Here is a 23,096-nt window from a genome sequence, read left to right as displayed (position 1 = left end):
ACTGAAAGATTGTTTTTTTTATGAAAGTGAAATAGATCTGCCAAGAGATCTGCTTATTGTCAGAGCTTTCATTAATGCCTTCTTTTCTTTGATCCTCTGATGTATGTCTTGCTCTTATCCAGAGTGTTACTAATATGACTCCCAGTGGGGAGTCTCTGAAGATTTTGGCCAAAGACCTGGGACACAGGATCTACACCAACTACTCTGTGCGTCAGAAGAACAGAAATCACATTGTGGAGAAGCTGGGCAACATTTACAATGCTTACACCGGCCTGCTGGCCAAAGATAGTCAGGTACTGAGATCATCATGCTTTTGATACCTTTCCTTTCTTCTGGCTCTGACTCAGTGTTTACTGAAAAAATGCTTACATAACCCTTGGGGGAACAACAAAGCAGAGATTTGTCAAAAGTGAAAAGTAAGGGGCTAACTTGAAACTATACTCTGTGACAGTCATTGAAGACAACTCTGAACAATACTGAATATTTCCTCATCAGGTTTTCAGCTCCCCTGTAACTTTTTAGATTTCCGCTAACCTTTTAAAACAAATTTTTGAATATTTCTGTAACAAAAAACAAAAATTGAACAATTACTTGACTGGTTTTTTTTATTGAAGAAACAGTTTTCAATCTTGTTCAGATAGCTCTTGGATATGAAGTTCATTCTCCCATTTTTGGGCTGAAGTAAATCTCAGCTCTTCCTCAAATTAATTGCCTAGCCAGAATTGCTGACTCTAGTTTACCAAAGTATTTATGGACTCTAAATGCTAATGTCGGGACTATAATGACCAGGAGCTATTTATACTTTAGTAGCTAGTTATACAAAAAGTTACTTAAGGTGTCTGCATTATGCAACTACTTTGTATGCAATCCTTTCTAGTTAAATTGCCCTCTTTTATCATGTCTGGCTGTTGCTATCACACAAGTCATTAATCTAGCTTTGTACTTGCCAATGGCTCTGAAAAGTTCCCCAGCTCTGGGCTTTGTTGGCTTTTTTTAATGTACAGTGCCTGTAATCTTATGGCATGCTTTACACTGTGGTTCATGTAAATAGAAGCATTTTTTGATAAGCTCTCTGCAAACAGTGCTTTTTTTATCAACAGTATGTTTATTGTTTTGGCATTTGTAAGTGGAAAAAATTTACAAAACCGTGTTAACTTCCCTCTGGCACATCTCACCCCGTCTAAACAGATGGTTTCAAGTTAGTAGGAAAACATGAAAGCAGTAACTGTGAAAGAAGCACAACTTTTGTATCTTTTAAAATCTTGAAGTCAGGTGTTTAAGTCCAAGAGTTGAAAAGATTAGCCCTAAAGTAGGTCAAATCATGACATGCAAATATGAATAAGCTCAAATGTGAGCAGAACTCTTTTATTTTAGCCACAGTCTTTTTTGGTTTTGTTTTGTTTTTTTACACTGAGACACAGTAAACATATCTTTACATCACTTCACCTCCTTATTATGGTGCAAACAGGCCCAACCTCTGTCTTTGACAATGACCTGATCAGGTTCAGTTGAAGCACATCATGTACTCATCATCCCTGTGTCTAATGTTTAGCTCATCAGCATTAATCAGTCCTTTCCCAAGGTACAGATGCTCCAGAACATTCTTTGTTTTTTGTACAAATTCAACTAGACTCGAGTGCCTTTGCTACGTTTTCCAGACATACAGTACACTGATCACTTTTCAAACCAGGCTCCCACACTCCAACTCCTTCTGTTTTGTTTGGTTTTCAAACTCTTTCCTAGAATGCACATTTTAATGAATATGAACTCTTTTTGCCTGTATAAAAGATTCAAAAGATTCAGCCCAAGTCATTAGCCTCATTTTTTCATGACAGTAACCACAATATACCATTGGATCCTGAACTTCTTAATTGGGTCTCTGCCACATGATAGCATGCCCTTCGAGAACTGTAGTTTATTGTACTGAGGGATGACTCATCAAATCCATGTGTTTTACAAGATTTTAATTCAACTTGTTTGTCATTTGTCTCCTACAGGCCTATCCTGTCCTCCCCAGGGAGCATTGGTGTAAAATTGAAATGGAGCAGAGTTCAGGACCCACACTTCAGGGTGGGGAGACCCACTGGCCATACATGACTACTCTGGAGCTTGGCACTGTCATGGTTGATATCATGGTCAAGAACCTCAAAATTAACAGCGACATCCTGAATCCAGCTCAAGAGAGGAAGCTTATCCCCATCCTTTACCACATGTACACCTTCCGCAGCACACGACAGGTACAGTATGGGCAGATGCTCAGAGCTCTGTCTCTATTTGTTTCACAGGAATGACGGAAGAGGCTGGCCCTGTCAGTTTTTAGTTTTGGTTTGGGGTGGAGGGATTTGTAGAGACCTGCATGTGTTGTGTACTGAGAAAAAAGTTAACAGATAAAAATAGAAATGCATGGAGCTGTTATCATTGAGAAACCTTTATTGATCATGTCACATTTCCTAGGTTTTTGGGAGTTAGACTTTGTTGGCTAATAAAAGATTACCTAAGTTCAGGTTTTAAGCCATAATTTCCCAAACCTGAACCTTGTGACTTTTTGACATTTTTCTTATTAAGCTAAAAAACATTGTGTAGCCGAAACAAAGGTAAGAAAAGTTGACCTTCACTTTGAACAAGTAGACGACAGTCTGTCACTCCAAAGCCTATTACCTGGTACTCTTGTGCAGCCGCCTATCCAGTCTGAAGCTCCAAGGAGTGTGAATTATAAAAGCTATTTCTCCCTTGTGTGAATTGGCAGAGGGAATAGTTGAGTACGGTGAAAAGGTTCCAGGCTAATCCCTTTTTTAGTGTCCCTTTAATTGGCTCACTGATTTACCACTGTGGTACCCTGCAGGAGGGTGAGCCGACCATGTCAGGGGTGAGAGGCAGAAAAAAAGGAGACAGAGAGAAGGGTGGCCTTTTGGTTTTAAGGCACTTAGGCATTTGGCTGTTCTTTTGCTGTATTTTCTTCTTGAGTTTTTCCTTCTATCCCAGCCCACATCCCTCTATTTTGCCCACCCCCCCATACACACACACTTTTTTCTGACTTTTGAGGTAAGCCCCATCAGGGAGCATCCTAATGATTTTACAGCACAGCATGAAAGCTTGACTCATGCAAGCAACACTGAGGTGTTTTTATTTTTCTGACAGCTCTCTTTTTTGTTTCCCATGTCATACATAAGCATAGTACAAGTTAAAAGTAGGTCACAGTTATTCTTTTTCAAAATAACAAAGGTATCTCTGATCCAAATCCCTGAAAATTTGGAACAAAAGAAATAAATTAAAAAACAGATAATCATAAATGAAATTACTAATTGAATTGCGAAATTAACCCTTTTTAAGGGGAACCTGTTTGTAGATGGGTCGTCTGCTGTGATCAGATTGGTTGCCAGCTGTAGAAACTAGGGAAGTTCCATAACAACTTGTTTTATGATGGAAAAAAAATATATTCTGATTATAAAATAAGTTATAAGGTAAGAAGACACCAAAAAAACAGTGAAATTTGAGCATGTGACTGGGGCAACTGTATCTGTGGTCAAATTAGTGTTGTAATAAAGATTTTTGCTCCCATTTGTATGTCCTCTGATGTTTCATCCTCTAGGTTGGCTTCATAAAGCCCCACCCCATCCTGACACAGATGCTGCTGGAGGCCATGGAGACCAAGTTGACCTTTGACTCCTCTGTGATACCGATGCTTTGCCCTCCAGTGCCCTGGACTTCTGTCAAATTTGGAGCATACCTGTTGACACCTACCAAACTGATGCGCACTGTGGATGGGGCCACACAACATGGAGTGTTGTTGGAGAAATGCCAAAACCTCCATGCAGTCCTTGACTCTCTGAACCAGCTTGGCAACTGTGCCTGGAGGATCAACAAACGCTTGTTAGATTTAATCATCTCCATCTTCAATGATAAAGGTAGTGAAAAGCTAGACATTCCTCCTCCCCTGTCAGAAGCCCCTAAAATACCACACTTCAACCCTCAGGATCCCTTGTACACTGCGTCTGAGAAAGCCCACATGAAGAAGGAGGTGATAATTGCCAAAAAGAAGTGCAATGAGATGCACAGCCTTCGTATGGATGCCCTTTATAAACTCTCCATTGCCAATTACATGCGGGATGAAATCTTCTGGTTCCCTCACAACATGGATTTTCGGGGACGCACCTACCCCTGCCCTCCTTACTTTAATCACCTTGGCAGTGATGTCACACGAGCGATCCTTGTGTTTGCAGAGGGGAAGAAGCTGGGTCCCAAAGGCCTAGACTGGCTTAAGATTCACTTGGTGAATCTGACGGGACTAAAGAAGAAAAGTTCCTTACAGGGACGGCTTGAATATGCCAACACTATCATGGAGGACATACTGGACTCTGCCGACAACCCTCTTAATGTCAGTGTGTTCTACTTTTTTTTTTTTTTTTTTTTAACTAATTACAGTTTTGCCCAGCCATGTGTCCATAACTGTAATGCAAATAGCTTTTATTCAGTTCAGTCTGCTTAATTTTAGGTAAACACAAGTATGTGCAGCAGAAATACAAAAAGGGCCTTCATGTTCAATTCTTAAAGAGCATAGTCCCATGCCCAATTAGTGAGAATCTGTTTATGCAGTTAAAAATCTACAGAAGATGCAGATAAATATCTGGATGAACAATGACTGAAAATGCAACATCTGCTTTTCATGATTGTAACATGTTATGTTTGTCTTTCTCAGGGTAAGAAGTGGTGGATGAACGCAGATGAACCATGGCAGGCTTTGGCCTGCTGCATGGAGATAGCCAATGCTGTGAGATCCCCTGATCCAGTGGAGTTCATCTCTCACTTTCCTGTTCACCAGGTAGCGTGATGACAGTGGAAGTGGATTTTACTTGTGTTTGATTGGTTACTGATTCATTTTTCTGCAATGTATTTAATTGATAAATAGAAATATGATGTTAAATAGAGATAGAACATTTCACTAAATCCACGGTTCTTTTCCTATTGTGGTTTTGTAGTCACAGTTTTCGGTACGGTTTGGTTTATTTTTACCAAATGCCCCAGAATCCACTAGCAACGGATTAAATTCAATCAATTACCTCATTTGAAGTCATGAAAAACCTGAAAGAATTAGGCTGTTTCTTTATCAAACATCATTAAAGCTGAATGAGACATCGCTAGTTTCAACATGCAAACTCCTCAGTAAGGAAAGTCACTATTGGCTGTCCCAGAAGTCACTAGAAGTCACCAAATGACGCTGCTGTCTAATTTGCATAATAATGCATTTACATGTAATTGTCATGGACTTTGTAGGAGAGAGAAATAACGTTGAAGAGACAGAAAACAGGTAAAACACATCATCATAAATATGTTAAGAACTACAAATGAACTTTCTTTTGTCCATTTTTGCTTTTCTTAACGTCAAAATATCAACCCTCCCCCTTTATCTGGGCTGGGGACCAGCAGAAGTGACCATAATGAGACACACACTTGTGTGTGTGTGTGTGTGTGTGTGTGTGTGTGTGTGTGTGTGTGTGTGGGGGGGGGGGGGGGGGGGGGGGGGGGGGGGGGGGGGGGGGGGCTACAGTTACACCCTCTAGCTCTGTCTTCTCCGCTCGTCATGTGAATAACACACACGCCCCCCCACACAACTGTTCCGCTGTATCCTCCGCCTCGCGTTGCGCATGTGAGTGATCGCTACATACTTGCTTCAAACTGAGCTGTAAAACGAAGACAAAAGAAAAACACGAATGGAACGGAGCACAGGCGCCCGATCCAAGTGAAGAAAACCGAACGGTTCGGGTTTTATTTCATCAACTGTTCCATCCCCAATGTTAAATCTATTTTCAGAAAGGCAAAAAAAAGACCATGGGAAAGGTTTACTTATTCATCAAATCATCACTACAAAGAATTTTATCATCCTTCAACACTTTAGGACAATAATAGTTCAAGTTTATAGCTTCCTAAATAAGCTTTACCATTCAGTCATAATTTATAGAGCTATTTCAGAGTGCACATTAAAATTAATCAGCCAAGACCTGCCAGCCATCTGGGGCCAATTTATGTCACCTCCCATAAACCTGAAGCTGTAATCTCCACGACCAGACCACAGTTTCAGCTATCCTTCACATTCAACCCCAGCCTCCCCTGACACACACCAAGGAAACAAACTCTTTAACAAACAAGCACTTCAGTGTCAGTTTCTTCACAGTGTAGGCCTCTTTACACAGCCATTCTGTGTGTCAGGAATTCAATGATGGAGTCGGGAATGAGTAGTGTCTCTCTTTAAACTGCCATGGTTTAATTAGAGAGTAAAAAATATCAATGCAAATGTCAACAGTTGTCCTAAAACTAGGCTCTGTGTAGGGGTACATTCAGTGGAACAAGAGAAAATCAAAAAAACATTTTTCACAAAACATACTAATGAGAAGGTTCTGTTCTACTGTGATGTCTTTTTGTACACAACAGTGTTATGTAACCTGCTTAGCAACTGTGGATAAAATTCAGCCTGTTGGCAAAATGACATTAGCGATTATTGATTTTTCACCTTGTGAGCTGAACATTGAGATGACATTGCATATTCACATTTTCCTTCTTTTAGGCTTGTTCTTCTAATCACTTTCTCTTTGTCTCCATTTGTCTGTTCTTTTTCTCCTTCACTCTTTACCTGTCTCTCTGTGTTGCCCTCTCTCCTTCCATCCTGATCTTTGTAATTCCCTTCCTGTCCCTCTTTGTCCTCCTCCTTATCAACATTTTAATCTTTTCCACTCTTTCTCTTCTTCAGGACGGCTCCTGTAATGGTCTCCAGCACTATGCAGCTTTGGGCAGAGATGTTATTGGTGCCACATCAGTCAACCTTGCGCCGTGTGACATGCCCCAGGATGTGTACAGTGGAGTGGCTCAGCAGGTCAGCACCAGCGGGAAGGTTTTTGGTTTGCGTGGTTTTGTTCTCTGAACAGCAGGTTGGAGTTGCACAACTAAACTGGGTTTTGAATGAGTTCAGTTTCTTGGCAGTTGCTCAGCTGTGAATAATCATTTCCTGATGAGTGATGGACCAGGCATTGATGATATATTTCGAGTATCTAACTTTAGGCTTTTGAATTTTAAAGGCCTTGGTTTCTCAACTCTACCATTAAAGTCAGAGTTAATTGCCTGCCATATCAAAGGCTCAAAGGGCAAGCGTGCATACATTCTATCAAACAAGACAGCTTACTGTGAACCTGAATGTGTTCAAGCAGTTAAAAGCTAATTGTGGTACCGACAGTCTCGTCCAAACCATTGTGTGCCGTTGAAAAAAGGCCTCCTCTGAAAGACTATTGTGGAGTTATCAATGAGCTTTTAGAGGCTGAAAGAAAGTGGACAGCAATTTCCCGCAGCACGCTGTTCCAGTGTTTTATTTTCACCTCTGTGCTGTGGAGTTATTTTTACAGGATACTGTTGATTATCTCTCATGGTCCACACTGACAGCCATGTTCCCTTGATGTCACATGTTTGGCTGGAAGGCTGTGTTGCTGTTCTGCTGCTTTGTTCTACATTTTGAGTTGTGTACTGCTTCAGCATTGACCTGAAACAAACAAAGATGCCCTGTGAAAACCAGGAGGAACAATGGACAGAACAATTGCAAATGTTAACCTAAAACCACTTCTAAGCTAACAGAATCACAAGCTACAAGCCTTTCTAAATACATTTTTATCCATAAAATGAAAGAATCAGACTACTTCCTCTTGGTGGCCATATCTATAAGACAAAGTCCAGCTGGGGAGCTCCACTGTGGTTATCATGTCTTACCGCTGTGTCCTCGAACATAAGTTACATAAATGCAGACATCTGACAAATTGTTGACCTTTCTCCACTCCCCAGAGACACACCAGGCCATATTTAAAAACATGCCCTCTTTTCTGTGTCGTCCAGAGTACTATACAAACAGAAATAATACAAATACTAGTGACAAGACAAATACACTTGCACAATAAACACTGAATAAATCATGTTAGGTGTTCTCATACCATGAGATTCTCATTTCAAACAACCAAACAAGTGTCTCAAGTGTGGAAATTGTCCATATGTTTCAGGTGGAGGAGTTTCGAGCTCGGGATGCAAAGCAGGGAGTGAAGATCGCCCAGGTCCTGGAGGGCTTTATCAGCAGGAAGGTGGTCAAACAGACCGTGATGACCGTAGTGTACGGGGTCACCCGCTATGGAGGCCGCCTCCAAATAGAGAAAAGACTGAAGGAGATTGATGAGTTCCCTAAGGTACAGTAGTGGTGGATGTGGGGCTTCCCTCTTACAGCGTACTGTTTTATTTTTAGAGTTGTAACCGAGAAGTATGCCTTTTGGCCCGGGATCTCCTCTATATGGGGCTCCCCTTACACCTTCCTCTTAGGGTATACACCTTTTCACACAAATTAATCATAGACAGACTTGTAATGAGGTCTTCCACACCAAGGTCTGCTCTCCTTGCATATTTTTCTCCATTGTCTCCTGCATGTGCATGAAGATATTCATCACACCACTGAGACCGATTGCATATAATTTCAGCACAGTTGTTCGTACACCTATTGGGGTTTGACAACCTTGACCTTAAGTGTCTTATTGCCTCAAAGTGAACAGGACAAAGCAAGTGTTTAAATTGTTTTTTAAAAGTGTTTAAATTCTATTTCAGTCAAGTTTGTGCATGCAATATCTCACCAAAATGAAATGAAATATTGCCCAGCAGTACCAGGAAGGCCAGGATGGTTATCCAACAATAGATATACTTTCTATCCAGTGCACAGTCTTTATGATTTTATTTTTAGCTCAAATTCATTGCACTCATAATTGGTTGGATAGAAATGATTGTTTGATAGGCACACTCATTCTGTCAAATGACTCCATGGCAGGAGAATAAAAGCATTTAATCTCCTCTGTTAGCTGTAGTGCTGATTATCTACCTAACAGCTGTACAGTTCCTTACAATAGTTAATCTTATTGTCTGTATAGATTGGTTCTGTATGATCCTGCTGCCTCTGTATTCACCATCTCACAGCCAAGAGATTGTGCTAAATGACTTCTGTATAATGTTACTAATTGTTTTATTGTGAGTAATTACAGGGGGGATGGACAGAGGACGATACAGCTCCTAGCAGAGGGGAGATCAAATCGCTAATGATAAGAGAAAATAACCATTCTCATTCAGGGTTGTGATTTAAATTAGTGTTATTTGTGTTTCTTTTCTGTTTTTGAAATAACTAGTTGATAAAAATATCTTGGATTTGATATTAGGAAAACAAAAAGGAATGTGTGTGCCGGTGAATTGGTTCACAACAATAATCATTTGTTGTCTATTTTAGGAGTACATATGGGATGCATCTCACTACCTGGTGCATCAGGTGTTCAGTGGTTTGAAGGAGATGTTCACAGGAACCAGAGAGATCCAGGTGAGTTCAGTGCAGTATTACAATGTGAAATACTGAACAGTTGTAATGTACCTTTCATGAAGCCAGATACTTAGGAGAAATATCTCTGGTCTTTCATATTGAATGAAGAAAGAGGTAAAGATTTACACTTTGACTGTGGAAATACACCCATTGTAGTAACTTAGTGGTCCCTTATTCTGAATGATGTTTTTTTTTTTTTAGAATTTTTTAATTGTTTTATTTTCTTTAGAGCTGTGCAAATTTATAATAGAATAGAATAGAACTTTATTATCATTGTAACAAGAACAACAAAATTGAAGTCACTGCAGCAATCAAGAAAACAAAAGTAAGAAAGTGTATAGAAAGTGCAAAAAGCTCCATAAGAAAATAGATGATGACAGCTTGTTCATCATTCTCCAGTTCAGCCAGCCTCCACCTCCACAGGGTCCAGGACTGAGCTTCTTCAGTCATGCTCCATCTCTGTCTCCTGGATCCTGTCTGCTCACAGCAGGTGAAGCTCTTCCAATGTGGCGTTGGTGTCTGATGTTAGCTACGTTAGCCATGTCTGTGAATAGCATGATGCTACTCTGCCCTCTGGTATTCCCTCTGTTGCCAGGTTAGCACAGCTAGCTTGTCCATCTTATTTGAGATAGATCTTACGTTCCCAATAATGATGGATTGAAGGACAGGTCCATGTCGTCACTTTTTAGCTCACACCTGAGAACCAGCACGTCGTCCTCACCTCCTTCTCCTCACCTTGTGGAAAGACATCAGGCCTTACACCAGTTAGCATTGACATGCTACAGGCAGCTAACAGCTGAGTTCACATGTAAACAATGCAGCCATTGTTACATGTAGGATCTCCAGACAAACACAGGAGAAAAAGTAGTAAAAACATCTCTGATCTCACAAAAAGTTTGGTGTCCATGACCAACAAATGAGCCATACAAAGTAATGATCCACTCCAAATACAAAGATGACGAAAAAGAGACAAAAAAAATTAAAAGAAATGGAAAAAGAAGAGAGAGCTGCTGCAAAAGGCAGCCATAGCCAACAGGGCAGTGCCTAGCAATCTAAATTTGCACATTAAATTTGCTAGACTCAAACTGTGAAGCTATAATACCCCCCACAACTGTAGCGTCCTGGTAGATAGTCAGTATAATGAAGTCAGCTTAAACAGCTCTACTGAGGTCCCAATCCTTATACTGAAGTCTTCTTCTGTTTCTGTCCCCAGTTTAAATAATGCAGAAAAACAGCTTTTTAGAGTTTTTAAGTCATTATAATCACAACTCATGTGTCTTTTATTGCTCATCATTAATTTCCTCTATTCATTTTACAACATATCATTTACACTGATATCAAATATCCTTTGTCGTTGCATTTGGAAAATGACCTTGAGAGTCTTAAAGGGCACCCATTGATACATTTGTTGTTTATTATTATTATTTTTGAGACAAGCTGAATGAATTTTAGATAATTATTATGTAATGAGAGATAATATATTCTTTTTTCTTTGTGATCAACATGAAAACATTATTAACTGAAGTGATCAGGGCAGAATTGTTTACTTTAATATTAGGTTACTAACCCACTTCTGTTACTACTATCTACTAGGATATTTTTATCTAGATTTATTCTTATGAATGACCAGTTAACTTAACTATTTCCCTAGCAGCAGCCCCCATTCATCACACAGACTCCATTTATAGATGTAGGTCAAGCAGCTGGCTGGGAGAGTCTACATTATCTCCATCGGCAGAGAGGAGTCAGGCAAGCAAAGAGAAACATCTCCCACTGCTCATGTGAGCGTGTCCTCTGGGGAAAGTATGGGGACAACCCCAGTCTCAGATGAAGAATCTCCCTCTATCATACCTTGGCGTTGACCTGATGCTTTTATGCATGAGCGTATGTGTTCTGGTGCCCTTTTAATAGGTCACAGTCACCCTCCCACATTTGGTACCAGTGAGTTGAAGTATGATTGAGAGAGAAGGGAGTGATCAATCTGTGATCCCAGGCCTCTCCTTCACTGTACATCCTGAAATTAACTTTTCAACGCTGATATTTTCTCTCCTTCTGTCTGTCACTCTTTCAAGCTGTCTTCTCTCACTCCTCTTCCTTTGCTGTTTTTTGCTATCTTCATGTTGTTGTACCTGGAAAAAATGAGGGAGGTGATGATAAATGGAACAGTTTTGGGCCAGACTGTGACTAGGAGTTGCCAGGACATATTTGTCTTTCCTACAGCTCTCTGCGCGCCTGCATGTGTGAGGAGGCTCTGGTGGGACTTTAACAGGCCTTCTATTCCTGGAGATAAACTGTGCCAGACACTTATGCAAACATCACTGTTGCTCTTGCATTTTTTCAAGTGAGCAACAACTCCTCACCTGTTCCCTAAGCAAGTTTTCAACATTTTCTTTTTCAATCCAGGACGTAGAGCAGGCCTTAATGCAGGGATAGTTTTAAAGCTGGAGAAGAACAGTTCTGATTTTGATTGTTTTTCTAAATGTACTATAGTCTCTTCAAAATAACAGCCTGATTTTACCATCTGGATTGCTGGAATGTGGTTTCCGTGCACACCAACAACACAACACTGGCAGAAATTAGCACTGCTGGTTGTTGAAAGCATTTGCTGTATATTCTGGGTTTTCACTTCAGTGTGTGCCCCCACTTTACCTCTGCTGACCTCTTTGTGTTACAGGATTGGCTGACAGAGAGTGCCAGACTCATCTCCAAGTCTGGCCACACTGTGGAGTGGGTGACACCCCTGGGTTTACCCATCATTCAGCCTTACCACCGCATCCGCAACCAAGTGGTAAGCCTCATCCTCAGTCTTGTGAAGTGGCTCTCTTCAAGTTCCTTGGGGTGAAGCTGCGTAGGATTAATTGTGATGATCAACCATTTCACAGGAGAGCTTCCACACGATTTCACACATTATTTCACACTCATTCTAAAGCATTTGTGTTATTTCTAAAGCTACTCTTGTACAACCAGTTGTAGCTCAACCTTACTAATGCAAAGTGTCTCGTCCACTTTTTATCTCTCTAGTTTCAAAGAGCTTTTGACAGACAGTTCAGAAAAAGCGTCCTGCCTTTATTTTTTCTATATTTTAGAATCTTAGCTGCTGACCTTTCTGAAGCTCTCCTCATGTATCTTCACCTGTCTGTCTCGTTCCTCCTTGCTCTTTGTCTCAACCTTCACAGCTTTCTCTGTACTCCCACAGCTGACCTTTCCATAGCGTATACAGTACACATTTTTAACTCACATAAGGAAAAGGATAAACATTACTCATTAATCTCTCTTAACAAAATGTCTAATAATAGGACTCCCCCTTTTTGTTCATAGTGCTATTGTATTTTGGTATTTATAGATTTGAGCTGGGATTTCTATGAATGCTCTCATATTTCTCAGTGAGAGTTACTTATGGATCATAAGTAACTCTGGATCATTACTTATAATATAATCATACTTTAACAGTGTAATTTCAGCCCATATATCTCATTGGTAGAATCTCTAATGATACTGATATGAAATGTGCACTTCCAGCTTGTTCAGGGTAACAGTTGGGTTTCTATTATAGGTATCTGTGTGTATAAGTCAGTATTAACCATAGACTGTATAAAACATGGGTATCATCTTTGAATCACTGACCTTTTGCTTCTAGAGAAATGTTTTGAAGCCCGACAACTGGGGGGCTATGTTGGGAATGCTGTTCCAACAGCACTCTTGTGGGGGTCTTGTGATAGAGGGGGGGGGCTAAAAAAAAAATAAAAACAGAGAAAAAGTGTTCCAGTTGTCAGAAAAAAAAATCAGCACTGTAGGATCTCTATTACAAGTACACACACACACCCCAACCTTTATTTTTGCCATTGGGGTTTGCATCCCAGAAACATAGGGATGAGTACTGAATTAGGTACTTTTATAGGTACTGACCAAATTCTGTTAAAAGTACGGGGTGCCGATTCACGTAAAATCAAACAGTACCATGTTTAGGTACTGAAATGGATCCATGTGACTGGGAGGGAGTGGAAGAGTTAGCAATTTTCCATGCTGTACATGAACACAGCATTGCAAGTTTATATATTGAAGAATAAATATGTCAAATTGATAAAAAACATATATTCTATTATAAAACAAATTCATATTTTTTAGCACATAAACACAAAAAGTACCATAAAATTGGTACCATTGAGTACCGATACCGATTGTCAAGTACTGGGCGTCGGTACCTTATCGCGTCAAATGTGAAAAGCACACATCCCTATAGATACATCACAGTAGTCCATGAAGTCACCTGTTAGTTTCTGATTTTGTAGTTTTTAAGACCAATTTTGACTGGGTCCATATTTGTTAAGTTTGTGTGAGGGTTAGTGTTAGCCACTTTGCAGACAGCTGCCCGCTGCCTGTCTGTGACTCAAGTCAGCCACTTTGATACATGGGCAAAACTTGTAGGTTTAATAAGTTAAAAAAAAACAATTATTCATAAAAGAAATTCAGGGTGTTTGCTGATAGAGAAATTGGCGACCCAGATCCAAAATATTTTTGAACCAGGCTATAAATATGTTAATTAATGCTTCAAAAATTAGCCTGGCTCCAGTGCAACTTGAACCCTGCTCTTCCTTTTTATATCATCATCAAAATTTACTTCTTACACGGTACAGTGTAATAAATAAGTGGGCTAATTTTGAACAAACGTAACATGTTTAACCTTGAATACAAGTAGTTCTTTTTTGTTTTCATTTTTGATCTTGATAGGGATTCCTTTGATTTTGAGATTAACCCAAGTGGACATTTTAGGAACTGCATTTTTTTCCCCTTCCTTAGTGGTCTCAGACTTCAACACTGGTGGTTACTCCTTTGTATCAACACACAAATAACAAGAAGCTACTGCTCTCACAAGGATTTTTAAGAGTTAACAAATGCGTCTATCTAAACTTTGTGTTTCCATCCAATCAACTGTTCTTGCATAGCTGGCCTATGAATTTGATTTACTTGATGTGGTTTGTATATAAAATATTCATTTTCAGTTTGCAGGATATCCATCCTGTCATGAAGCTTTAGCACTGCATGCTCTGCAAGTGTCATTTCCAAGCTGTGCCTCCAAGTCTCAATGGGTTTGAAGCAGGAGTGCATCACTGATGGTGTACTGTGATTACAGTAAGAGGCCCAACTTTAATGGAGCTCAACATCATCATTACGTTTGCCCGTCACTATGGAGATTCTGACAGCTGCAAGTCATGAAGATAACATGTCAGTGTGAAATGACATCTTTAGATAGCATGTGTGTGTTAAAAGAGAGATTTCTTTAATATCTGTGCATGAGTGAGTCCTCGAAATTAATTTTTCCTCTTATACTGAATCCTGAAACTCGTTTTCTGGGACAGACCCCCAGCATAAGCCAAGCGCAGGCAGACATCTTGCTTAATGGCTAGCGCTGCATGACGCCTGCTCCTTTAGGATGACATCAAACAGAAGGTTGGCTCAGAGTGTCAGCGACACCTCACAAGCGGGTGTAAGAGGGTGATGGTGACAGATGGTTGGTCCCCTGAGGGTGCCGCTCTGTTGCTGAGGTAGAGTGTGTTCTCTGGGTTGGCCCGCTTTCCTTAATGTCCAACAGTCTTCAGGAAGATGATAGGCCTGTGCTTTTTTCAAGGCTGAGAGATTATTAAATAAATGAATGAATGAATATGGCGATGACCTCATGGATGAGTGAGGTATCAGCTTACATTTCACAGATAACTTTCTTCATCCCCTCTTGTAATTCTCTAATCCTGCTCTATCATTGCATAACAAAAATGAAACTAACTTGCAGAAAGGTCACCTTCTCCCTGCATAGCTGGATTAAATTCAATCTCCCAGTCCCCTCTCAGCCTCTTAAATCCAAGGCCACTCTGTTTCGGGGGTCATTAGTAATTAGACTCCAGATAGAGCAGGAAGATGAAGTGAAATAAGGGGAGAAAAAGAAGCTGCAATCTGATCACGCTATCAGCCAGAAGTGTGTGTACAAGTTACCTTAAAAATCTTCCCTTGTTGTTGGTTTGTGTCAGTGAGCATACAGTGATGAGTACGGATGCCCACCTGTGTATCTGAATCATTTCCATTGCCCATGGGATATGGGGAAATTAAAGTGGGATGAAGTAGCTGGATGATACATAAACATACATGACAGAGGTTGCTTAACAGGATTGGAAGAGACTAATCAGATCAGAGGTCACTCTGGCTCTGATTCCTTGTTTATTCTTCATTCCCCCGTTCAGGCAGGGCTACAGTGAAATCTCTCTCAGTGGGTGGTGACACAAGTCATATGGATTTGTGAGTGTGTGACTAATAGCTCATGATCCAATGCCCTCTGTGGGTTTAGAAATCAGTTTCATCCAGTTTTTGGTGGAAATTTCCTGAGACAGTTGATCATTTGTATTTATTTATTATTAGCACAGTACTAATCATGAGTACAGTTGTTGTGTGGCAGTGTTTCGATACAAATGTAATCCAGTGCCAAGAGTAATAAAAATGTAAATATATTGTTTAGCAAACTGTGAGGATAAATGCCTTTTAAAAATATTAACTTATAGATCATGGAAGATTAATGAGACAAATAGCCTCTTGGTTAAAACTATTAGGCACCCCTCACCCCACCACTTCTTGAAGAAAAAGACCCGCGCCCCCGACTAAAAAGGACACTTAGCCAGTTCTTGTGATTTTTCTTTTTCTGTACATTTGGAAATCATCTATATTTTATTTATATTTATTTATTTATATATTTCAATGTAATTTATTCTTCAGTTGCTTTAAAGGAAAGGGATATGGTTGTTTTTATCAATAGTACTTAATAACCCATCAGCTGATATGTATCACACCTCCCAATTAAAGGCATTGGGCTTGTTTGGCCCTGGCACCACAGACATCTTTCAGCCCTTGCTGAAGAACACCTCTTCTGAGATCAGAAAGCTAGCTACAATTTATCAGCTTGAATGGGGGCTACAGCCAGTTAAATGCTACTTTAAAATGGTGTAGTTTAAAGCATTTAAACAACAAGAACTATCTCAAGTCTCTCTCAGAGATGCAGCTTTCTGCATTACAAGGACCAGCACAAGACATGTTCTGTCTATCGGGGTTTTGTCCACGCCAAGATGGTGTTGGATGAGTCAGAAGGTTTGTCCAAAGCTCCTGCATTCCCTTCATTCTTGGTCTTTCTCGTTTGTCTGTGTTACTTTTCCACCATAAAGATGCAGATTACAGAAGTACTTGGGGCTTCTACAATCAGTATGAGTCCGTTCATTTCAATTTTAAGAACTATGTACCTCTATATGTCAGACCTGGAATGCCTTCTATACACCCCTTTGTCTTAAGTCCGGTTTCCACTTAGCGGTTCAGTTTGATTTGTCTCGGCACAGTACGCATTTTAAGGCGTTTCCACTGACTAATCCCAGGACAGACTCCCAAATAACCGAGACGAGCTGTCCCACTTTTTGGCACCCTTCCGTAGGGGTGCCAGACTAAACCGAGCCGATCTCGGAAGGTGGAGCTACAATGCTGTAAACTGTTGATTGGTCGAAAGAGTCATCACTTACCGTGCGACAGCAGCTGTATTTCTCCTTGCGGCACACAGCCTTCTCTGAAACAAAGCTTGATTGCACTTTGTATTGAAAAACCACATGGAAATCACAAAGAGGAGGAAATGCTGGATTTCTTCCATCTATGCTCTTTGTTTACTGTGTCGCGTTTTCTTCTTTGTTGGATTTATTAGTGGGGGCACACTGTGTCGCCCTGCTATGGCGTCACACTATTATGTTGCTGATGCGGCTGTTGGCATCCAGCTTACACACCGCCTACCACGTCGGCTGCGGAAACGCTAACAGGACCAAGCTTAACTGAGCAAATTCGTACCAAACCATACTGACATACTGATCTAACCCAGACTGCTTTGTGGAAACGGGGCTATAGAGTAGCAGTGGGACGTTCCTCAGGGGGTAGATGGTGTTTCATTGATCTTGGGGATGAGTTAATAAATCCAGCTCAAATTTCAAGGAAAGATGGGTAAAAATGTGGGTTTGGGGAAGGTCAGCTGGACGAGGTCATAAGACAGACAACCATATGACCAAGTCCATTAGAGGAAGTAGGTAAGGTGTAGGTCTAGAGGTCAGATGTACATTATCAAGCACTCTGAAACGAATGGGGAATTCCCTCTTAACTGTAGGGCTTCTGCTTTATGGCGGCTGATATTGTAACCATGATGTGCTGCAGCTTTGAGGTAATATAAACTACAGGTGCCTTTCCCCCAAAGACACACAGCAGGGTTGGTCAAGGTCTCATCCATCACAGCCTCAGGGTTTAAGTTAGGTCATGTACACAAATCATGCTCCTATGCATTACAATGAACAGCAGAGTTCACAGTAGTGACCTCTTTTACAGTGTGGCAGTCCATTACTCAAACCAGAGGTAACTTCTTTCACCTCACACCTTTCTACATCATGATTCCTCCTTTCCCTCCCACAGACCCATATGTTCAGACACAAAGGGTGATGTAAAGATTGGAATGATGGACAGATTCCCCCCTCAAGTCCTCCTAGAGCAATGATGGATGAGATAGCAGCCATGACAAAACTAATGGGTTTTTACTGCACAGTGCTTCTATTTTTAAAACCATTCCTGATAATTGTGTGATTCTGTCATTCATCATAGAGCAACCTTCTTTCCCTTTCACCTGAATTACCAAACAGAAGAGCTTCCTAACCCCCTAAACAGACTTAATTTTCTGTTTGTCCATGTGATCATCTGATACTTTAACTAGACATCTTTTTTATAAAACAGTAAAACAAGCAATGTAATGTGCCATAGATTTTCCTTACTCCTGCTGCATTTTTTAATATCTTCTTGAAAACTGCAAGGAGACAGATGGTATTAACATCATAAAGAGAGACACCCTGGAGCTGCTCCATAGCCACTAAATAATGAACAAATTATTAAAACACCTGACAGCACCCCTGGTGATTGTACAAGGATATAAAGACATTCAGCTGTGTGCCATATGCTAAACTAGAACATTTGGTAATGCTCGCTTTTTTCCCCATAAACAATAAAAAATCTTGATATAGAAGACACAATATTAAAAAATTGAATTTCTTAAATTCTTAAGCCTAATTATTACTGGTGTAGACCATTTCTGTCATAAAAAACTTTTTTTCTTCAGATAGTAAATCAACAGTGTCAGTCTTAAATGTCTCAGCTCCACCTAGATGTTAACTGTTGTAAAATTGTAAAGACAGAACAAACAAAATGTTGCCTCTATAGATTCTTGTGCTGGTGGCAAGGGTGAAAGATCTGTCAACCATCATGCCACATAACTTTTTATAAACATCAAAAACCTATTTATGATTAAGCCGTGTCAAAGACAAGTTTCCGTTTTTACTGCTGAAGACATCAAGTTCCATCTATCTAGATAGCGATGAGCACATTAGCGATGTAGAGAAAAGAAACTGAAACTTAAGTATCATTCCCATCACCCAAGTATTGATCAGTAGTGATCACAACGTTGGCATCAATATATCAGTATCTGAGATTGATTGGCACACCACTACTCATAACAATATAATGTATATATTATTTTTATGAATGGACCAAGGAGACGCACACCAAAAAGCAAAGAGCTGCATGTGGCTTGCTAGCCGCAGGTTGGCCACCCTTGATCTATTCCATTCAAATTTTGAAAAGAACAAAGTGTTCTTTGCTCGTTTGGCCCATGTTCCTTTTGTTTTATTGGAGGAGGTGGGCTGGTAGACTTTTCCTGCAGCCTTTCTTAATGGGAGCCTTCAAGGTGTTGGCTTCACTTTGGAGAGCTGCTGTGCTGTCCTGTCTGTGGTGGTGCTTTAAAGCCACTTAATAATGGGTCCTTCATCACAGCATCTGACAATACCCACTGGGGTTGTTAAGAGTAAAGGGTCACTTTTTCACAGACGTAACCCTCACACTCTAATTAAAACTCCTTTGAATAACATATCTCAAGCAGTGAGCCCTGTTTCGTACGTCTTTGCACTTAATTCAAAAAAGTGTCAGCTGATGTCTTTGTAATAGAGTTCTTGCTGCTAACATATCCAAGCAAACATTTCTGCTGATGCTGACTTCAGAGAAATCAAACACCAAAGTCATTAATATGGCACAGTGTTATTTTTCTTTAATAGTGTGGAAAGATACGATAACAAGGGAATAGGATGGGGTGGAGGGAGGAGTTGTTGGAGCAAGTGAAAGAATGAAGACAGTACAACAAGTACAATAAAATAGACTAGCTTCAACAAATGGGATAGATAAAATGAATCACTCCTTCTCTCAATGGGGCCCACAAAAGCTCCTGAGACTTTGACAGCATCCCAGAAACCATCACACTGGTTTGGTGATTTACAGCTTTTTATGTGTATATCGTCAATCTCATAACCCATAGAAAATTATCATCTGTTGAAGCTATGAGAGATATGCTTCATAGAAGACTTTTCTGTCAGTCTGGTGTAGCAAGCAGTTAGAATGAGATGTCATAGAATAGAATAGAATAGAATAGAATTATTTTTGCCACAGCAGCTCACAGAAAAGTGCAAAAAATGCAACAAAAAAAATGTAATAAGAAGAATGTAGAATTAGAAATTTGAACAAATATTGAAAAGTAGAAAAATATTACTATTTACATATTTAAATAAAAACAAATAATTACAAGATTAGCACTTGACAAAGAACAGTGAGTACTGGGACAATGTGGAAAAAGGTCTGTATTTTTTAAATCTGGATGGCATAAGGTGAGATTTCGGGTTTGTTGTGATGTGTTTACGATGTGTTGCTTGCATCCATTGGGGACAATCCCTCTCACCCACTACATGAGACTGTGGGGGACTCGAGTATCTCCTTCAGCAGCAGGCTCAGACTCCCACCCTGTAAGATGGAGTGCTACAGCAGGTCATTCCTCCCAACTGCAAAAAGACTTTTCAACACATCATAACAAACCTGAACTCTTACCATAATGATATCAGGCATTCAATTAATACATGCCTTTTTGCACATCATTCCAGTATTCACTGTAAATTTTCATTGTCAAGTGCTTTTCATTCTCAAGAACCATCTTTGTTTTTATCTCACTCCTATATAAATATGTAAATTGTAATATTTTCCTACTTTTCTATATTTCTTATATTTCTTCAAATTTCTAATTTTATATTCTATTATCATAATTCTATTTTTATTGTTACTGCATTACTGGACTTTTTGTGAGCTGCTGTGACAAAAAAAATTCCCCCAAGGGGGATCAATAAAGAATATTCTATTTCTTTTCTATTATATTTGATTGTATTCTATTCTGTTCTATTCTATTCTATTCAATAAAGTCTTTTTGCAGATGGGAGGAATGACCTGCGGTAGTGCTCCATCTTGCAGGCTGGAAGTCTCAGTCTGCTGCTTTAAGTCCTCCACAGTCTCATGCAGTGGGTGTGAGTGATTGTCCATAATGGATGCAAGCTTTGCCAGCACCCTCCTCTCACCCACCACCTCCAGGCAGTCTAAGGAGCAGTCCAGGACAGAACTGGCCCTCCTGACCAGTCTGTTCAGGCTCTGTCTGTCCCAGCATCCCAGAAACTATCACATTGGTTTGAGGATATTCAACTTTAAACAGACTACCTTTTTCCCTGCTGCACTTGTTGCAGACATAGAGGATTTTGCTCCAGGAGTACTTGTTAGCTGCACACAAGTCTTTTTCACCACCTGCACCTGGAGCATAGCCTGTTCATTTTTTATTGGTTAGGTCTATTTAGAAAATACTACAAAAGATCTCTGTGTCCTTAATTTTTATTCCTTCAAAAAGTGATCAAGATCTAAATAAAAAAAAGAAATGGACATCAAAAGTGCACACCTTGTTTCAGGCTCCTAGGGGTATTAAAATTGTAGCAGTCATGCTAGGATACCATGTGCCCTTGGTAGGTGGTGTTATAAGTACCATGGACTAAGAAAAAGTTGGATTTATTATACTAGTAAATTTCTCAGTGTGCAGCCCATAAAATGCACTACAAAGCCAACCAAGGACTGATACCATCCCATGCTTTTATTTTCTTTTGGCCCAGGAAGCGTCTGGCTGCCATTCTGTCAATATAAACTGTTTTTTCTCTTACTGTGCCAGCTTGTGATGCAAATTGATGTGTTTTTCTAAAAAAAAAAAACAAACTGATTCAAGCCTGTCCTCACATGAGCCTGTTGATGATTGGAATCACAAAAACATTTTCAAAGCAATCATTGTTTATATATATATATATATATATATATATATATATATATATATATATATATATATATATATATATATATATATATATATATATATATATATATATATATATATATATATACTTAATGACTGGACATACTTCCTGATGGTCTGTCTCACAGCCAGGAATTTGTGATAAATCTTCTTTAAATCGTTGCCAGAAAAATGATAATTTGCTGACAAAAACCTGGATCACCAACAGTTCTTGGATGGAAAAAAAACCCCCAGAAAACTTTGTTTAATGGAAGAGTTGACTGCCCAACTTTAGCTGAAAACTCTTACTTTTGAATGAAGATGAAGACCAGTCCTAGGCCATATTAGATAGAATTGTTATCCCTTGATTTAGAAAGAAAAAATAGCTAAATACAATCATATATCTAAGCTTTTTGCAGTTAAAGTGCTTTACTCTTTGGAATTCAGACAAAGATAAGTGGTAATAGCAAAACAGTTTGTCTCAGAGCTGGTCTGCATCAATGAAAAGGAAAATGTGCTCAAAGAGAGCAGCAGATTAGAGATTCTCAGATACATTAGAGCAGGATGGACAGGAAGGATGCAAGGTAAACAGACTAATGCTTGCATTAGTCACAAGATGTACTGCTGAATATATAGCCAAAGTGCTCCCATAGATGAGGAGTTGGCAACCTGCTGCCTCTGAAATCTCATCTCTGACAGCAGTCTGCCGTTGCCACCCAGGCATGGCTCCAAGGGTCAGGGAAAGACTGCCCTGCCTCGCATGCCTTGGCATGGCTCACTGGAGGGACCCTCAAGGCTCAGGAGATTAGAGCGCTAAGTCTTTCCTCCACTATGAACTAAAGGCTTTGGTGTGAGTCACTGAGAGCGTGTAGAAAAAACATGATGGAGAAAAGAGAACTGCTGAGATCAAAAGGAGATGTTTGGCTGATAGATTCTGACCAGCTAATTGCCTGCTGTGCTTAATTTATCCTTACTTTTCCTCTCATGGTTAGTCATTAGGATCCTACTATATAGCAACTTGCTGTATTGGAAAAATGAAAGAGGTCAGGAAGTAAATTTAGGGGACTTCATGTCCTTTGGTGTCCACTTCAGGCTGCCTGCATCTATTAGATTTATTAGGTATTCCTAATAGATATGTTGACAAAATAAATGAACATGTTTAAAGCCGCTTTTTAAATCAACAGCCGTTGATTTAAAAAGCTGGTTATCTACCAGCATGATGCAACGTAAGGACAATACCAAATGTTTTCCTCCTCATCTCCCCCAAATCTACAACTGTCATCCTCATTATTTTCCCTATTTTCAGCATTTTTCTCATTAAGAGTGTCCTTTAAAAGAATTTTAATCTAAAAGCCATAAAAAAGTAGCACAGGAGGATTTATAAATAAAATGAAAGAAATTTAACCAAAGAAGAGGCATATCAAACACATCTTTCCAAAATGTTTGGAAACAATGTGGATTAACAGTTTTATTCTCAGGAAGCAA

General features: G+C 39.7%; 1 protein-coding gene across 2 annotated transcripts in view; it reads left to right on the top strand.

Moving 5' to 3' along the window:
- Window positions 1–23,096, top strand: part of polrmt (polymerase (RNA) mitochondrial (DNA directed)) — a 55,515-nt gene that overhangs the window by 17,020 nt on the left and 15,399 nt on the right. For both annotated transcript variants that reach the window (XM_074668025.1, XM_074668024.1), the window contains 8 exons: window positions 123–293; window positions 1,998–2,237; window positions 3,590–4,375; window positions 4,697–4,819; window positions 6,743–6,865; window positions 8,031–8,210; window positions 9,287–9,373; window positions 12,048–12,161. In XM_074668025.1, the coding sequence (XP_074524126.1) occupies window positions 123–293; window positions 1,998–2,237; window positions 3,590–4,375; window positions 4,697–4,819; window positions 6,743–6,865; window positions 8,031–8,210; window positions 9,287–9,373; window positions 12,048–12,161 (1,824 nt within the window). The remainder of the gene's footprint in view (window positions 1–122; window positions 294–1,997; window positions 2,238–3,589; window positions 4,376–4,696; window positions 4,820–6,742; window positions 6,866–8,030; window positions 8,211–9,286; window positions 9,374–12,047; window positions 12,162–23,096) is intronic.

Source organism: Halichoeres trimaculatus, unplaced genomic scaffold, assembly GCF_033239565.1.
Source record: "Halichoeres trimaculatus isolate MK-OKI-2021-1 unplaced genomic scaffold, fHalTri1.1 fHalTri1_scaffold_4, whole genome shotgun sequence".
In the NCBI taxonomy this organism is placed as follows: Eukaryota; Metazoa; Chordata; class Actinopteri; order Labriformes; family Labridae; genus Halichoeres; species Halichoeres trimaculatus.
Note: the sequence above shows the minus strand (reverse complement) of the source record. Positions and strands in the feature narration are given on the sequence as shown.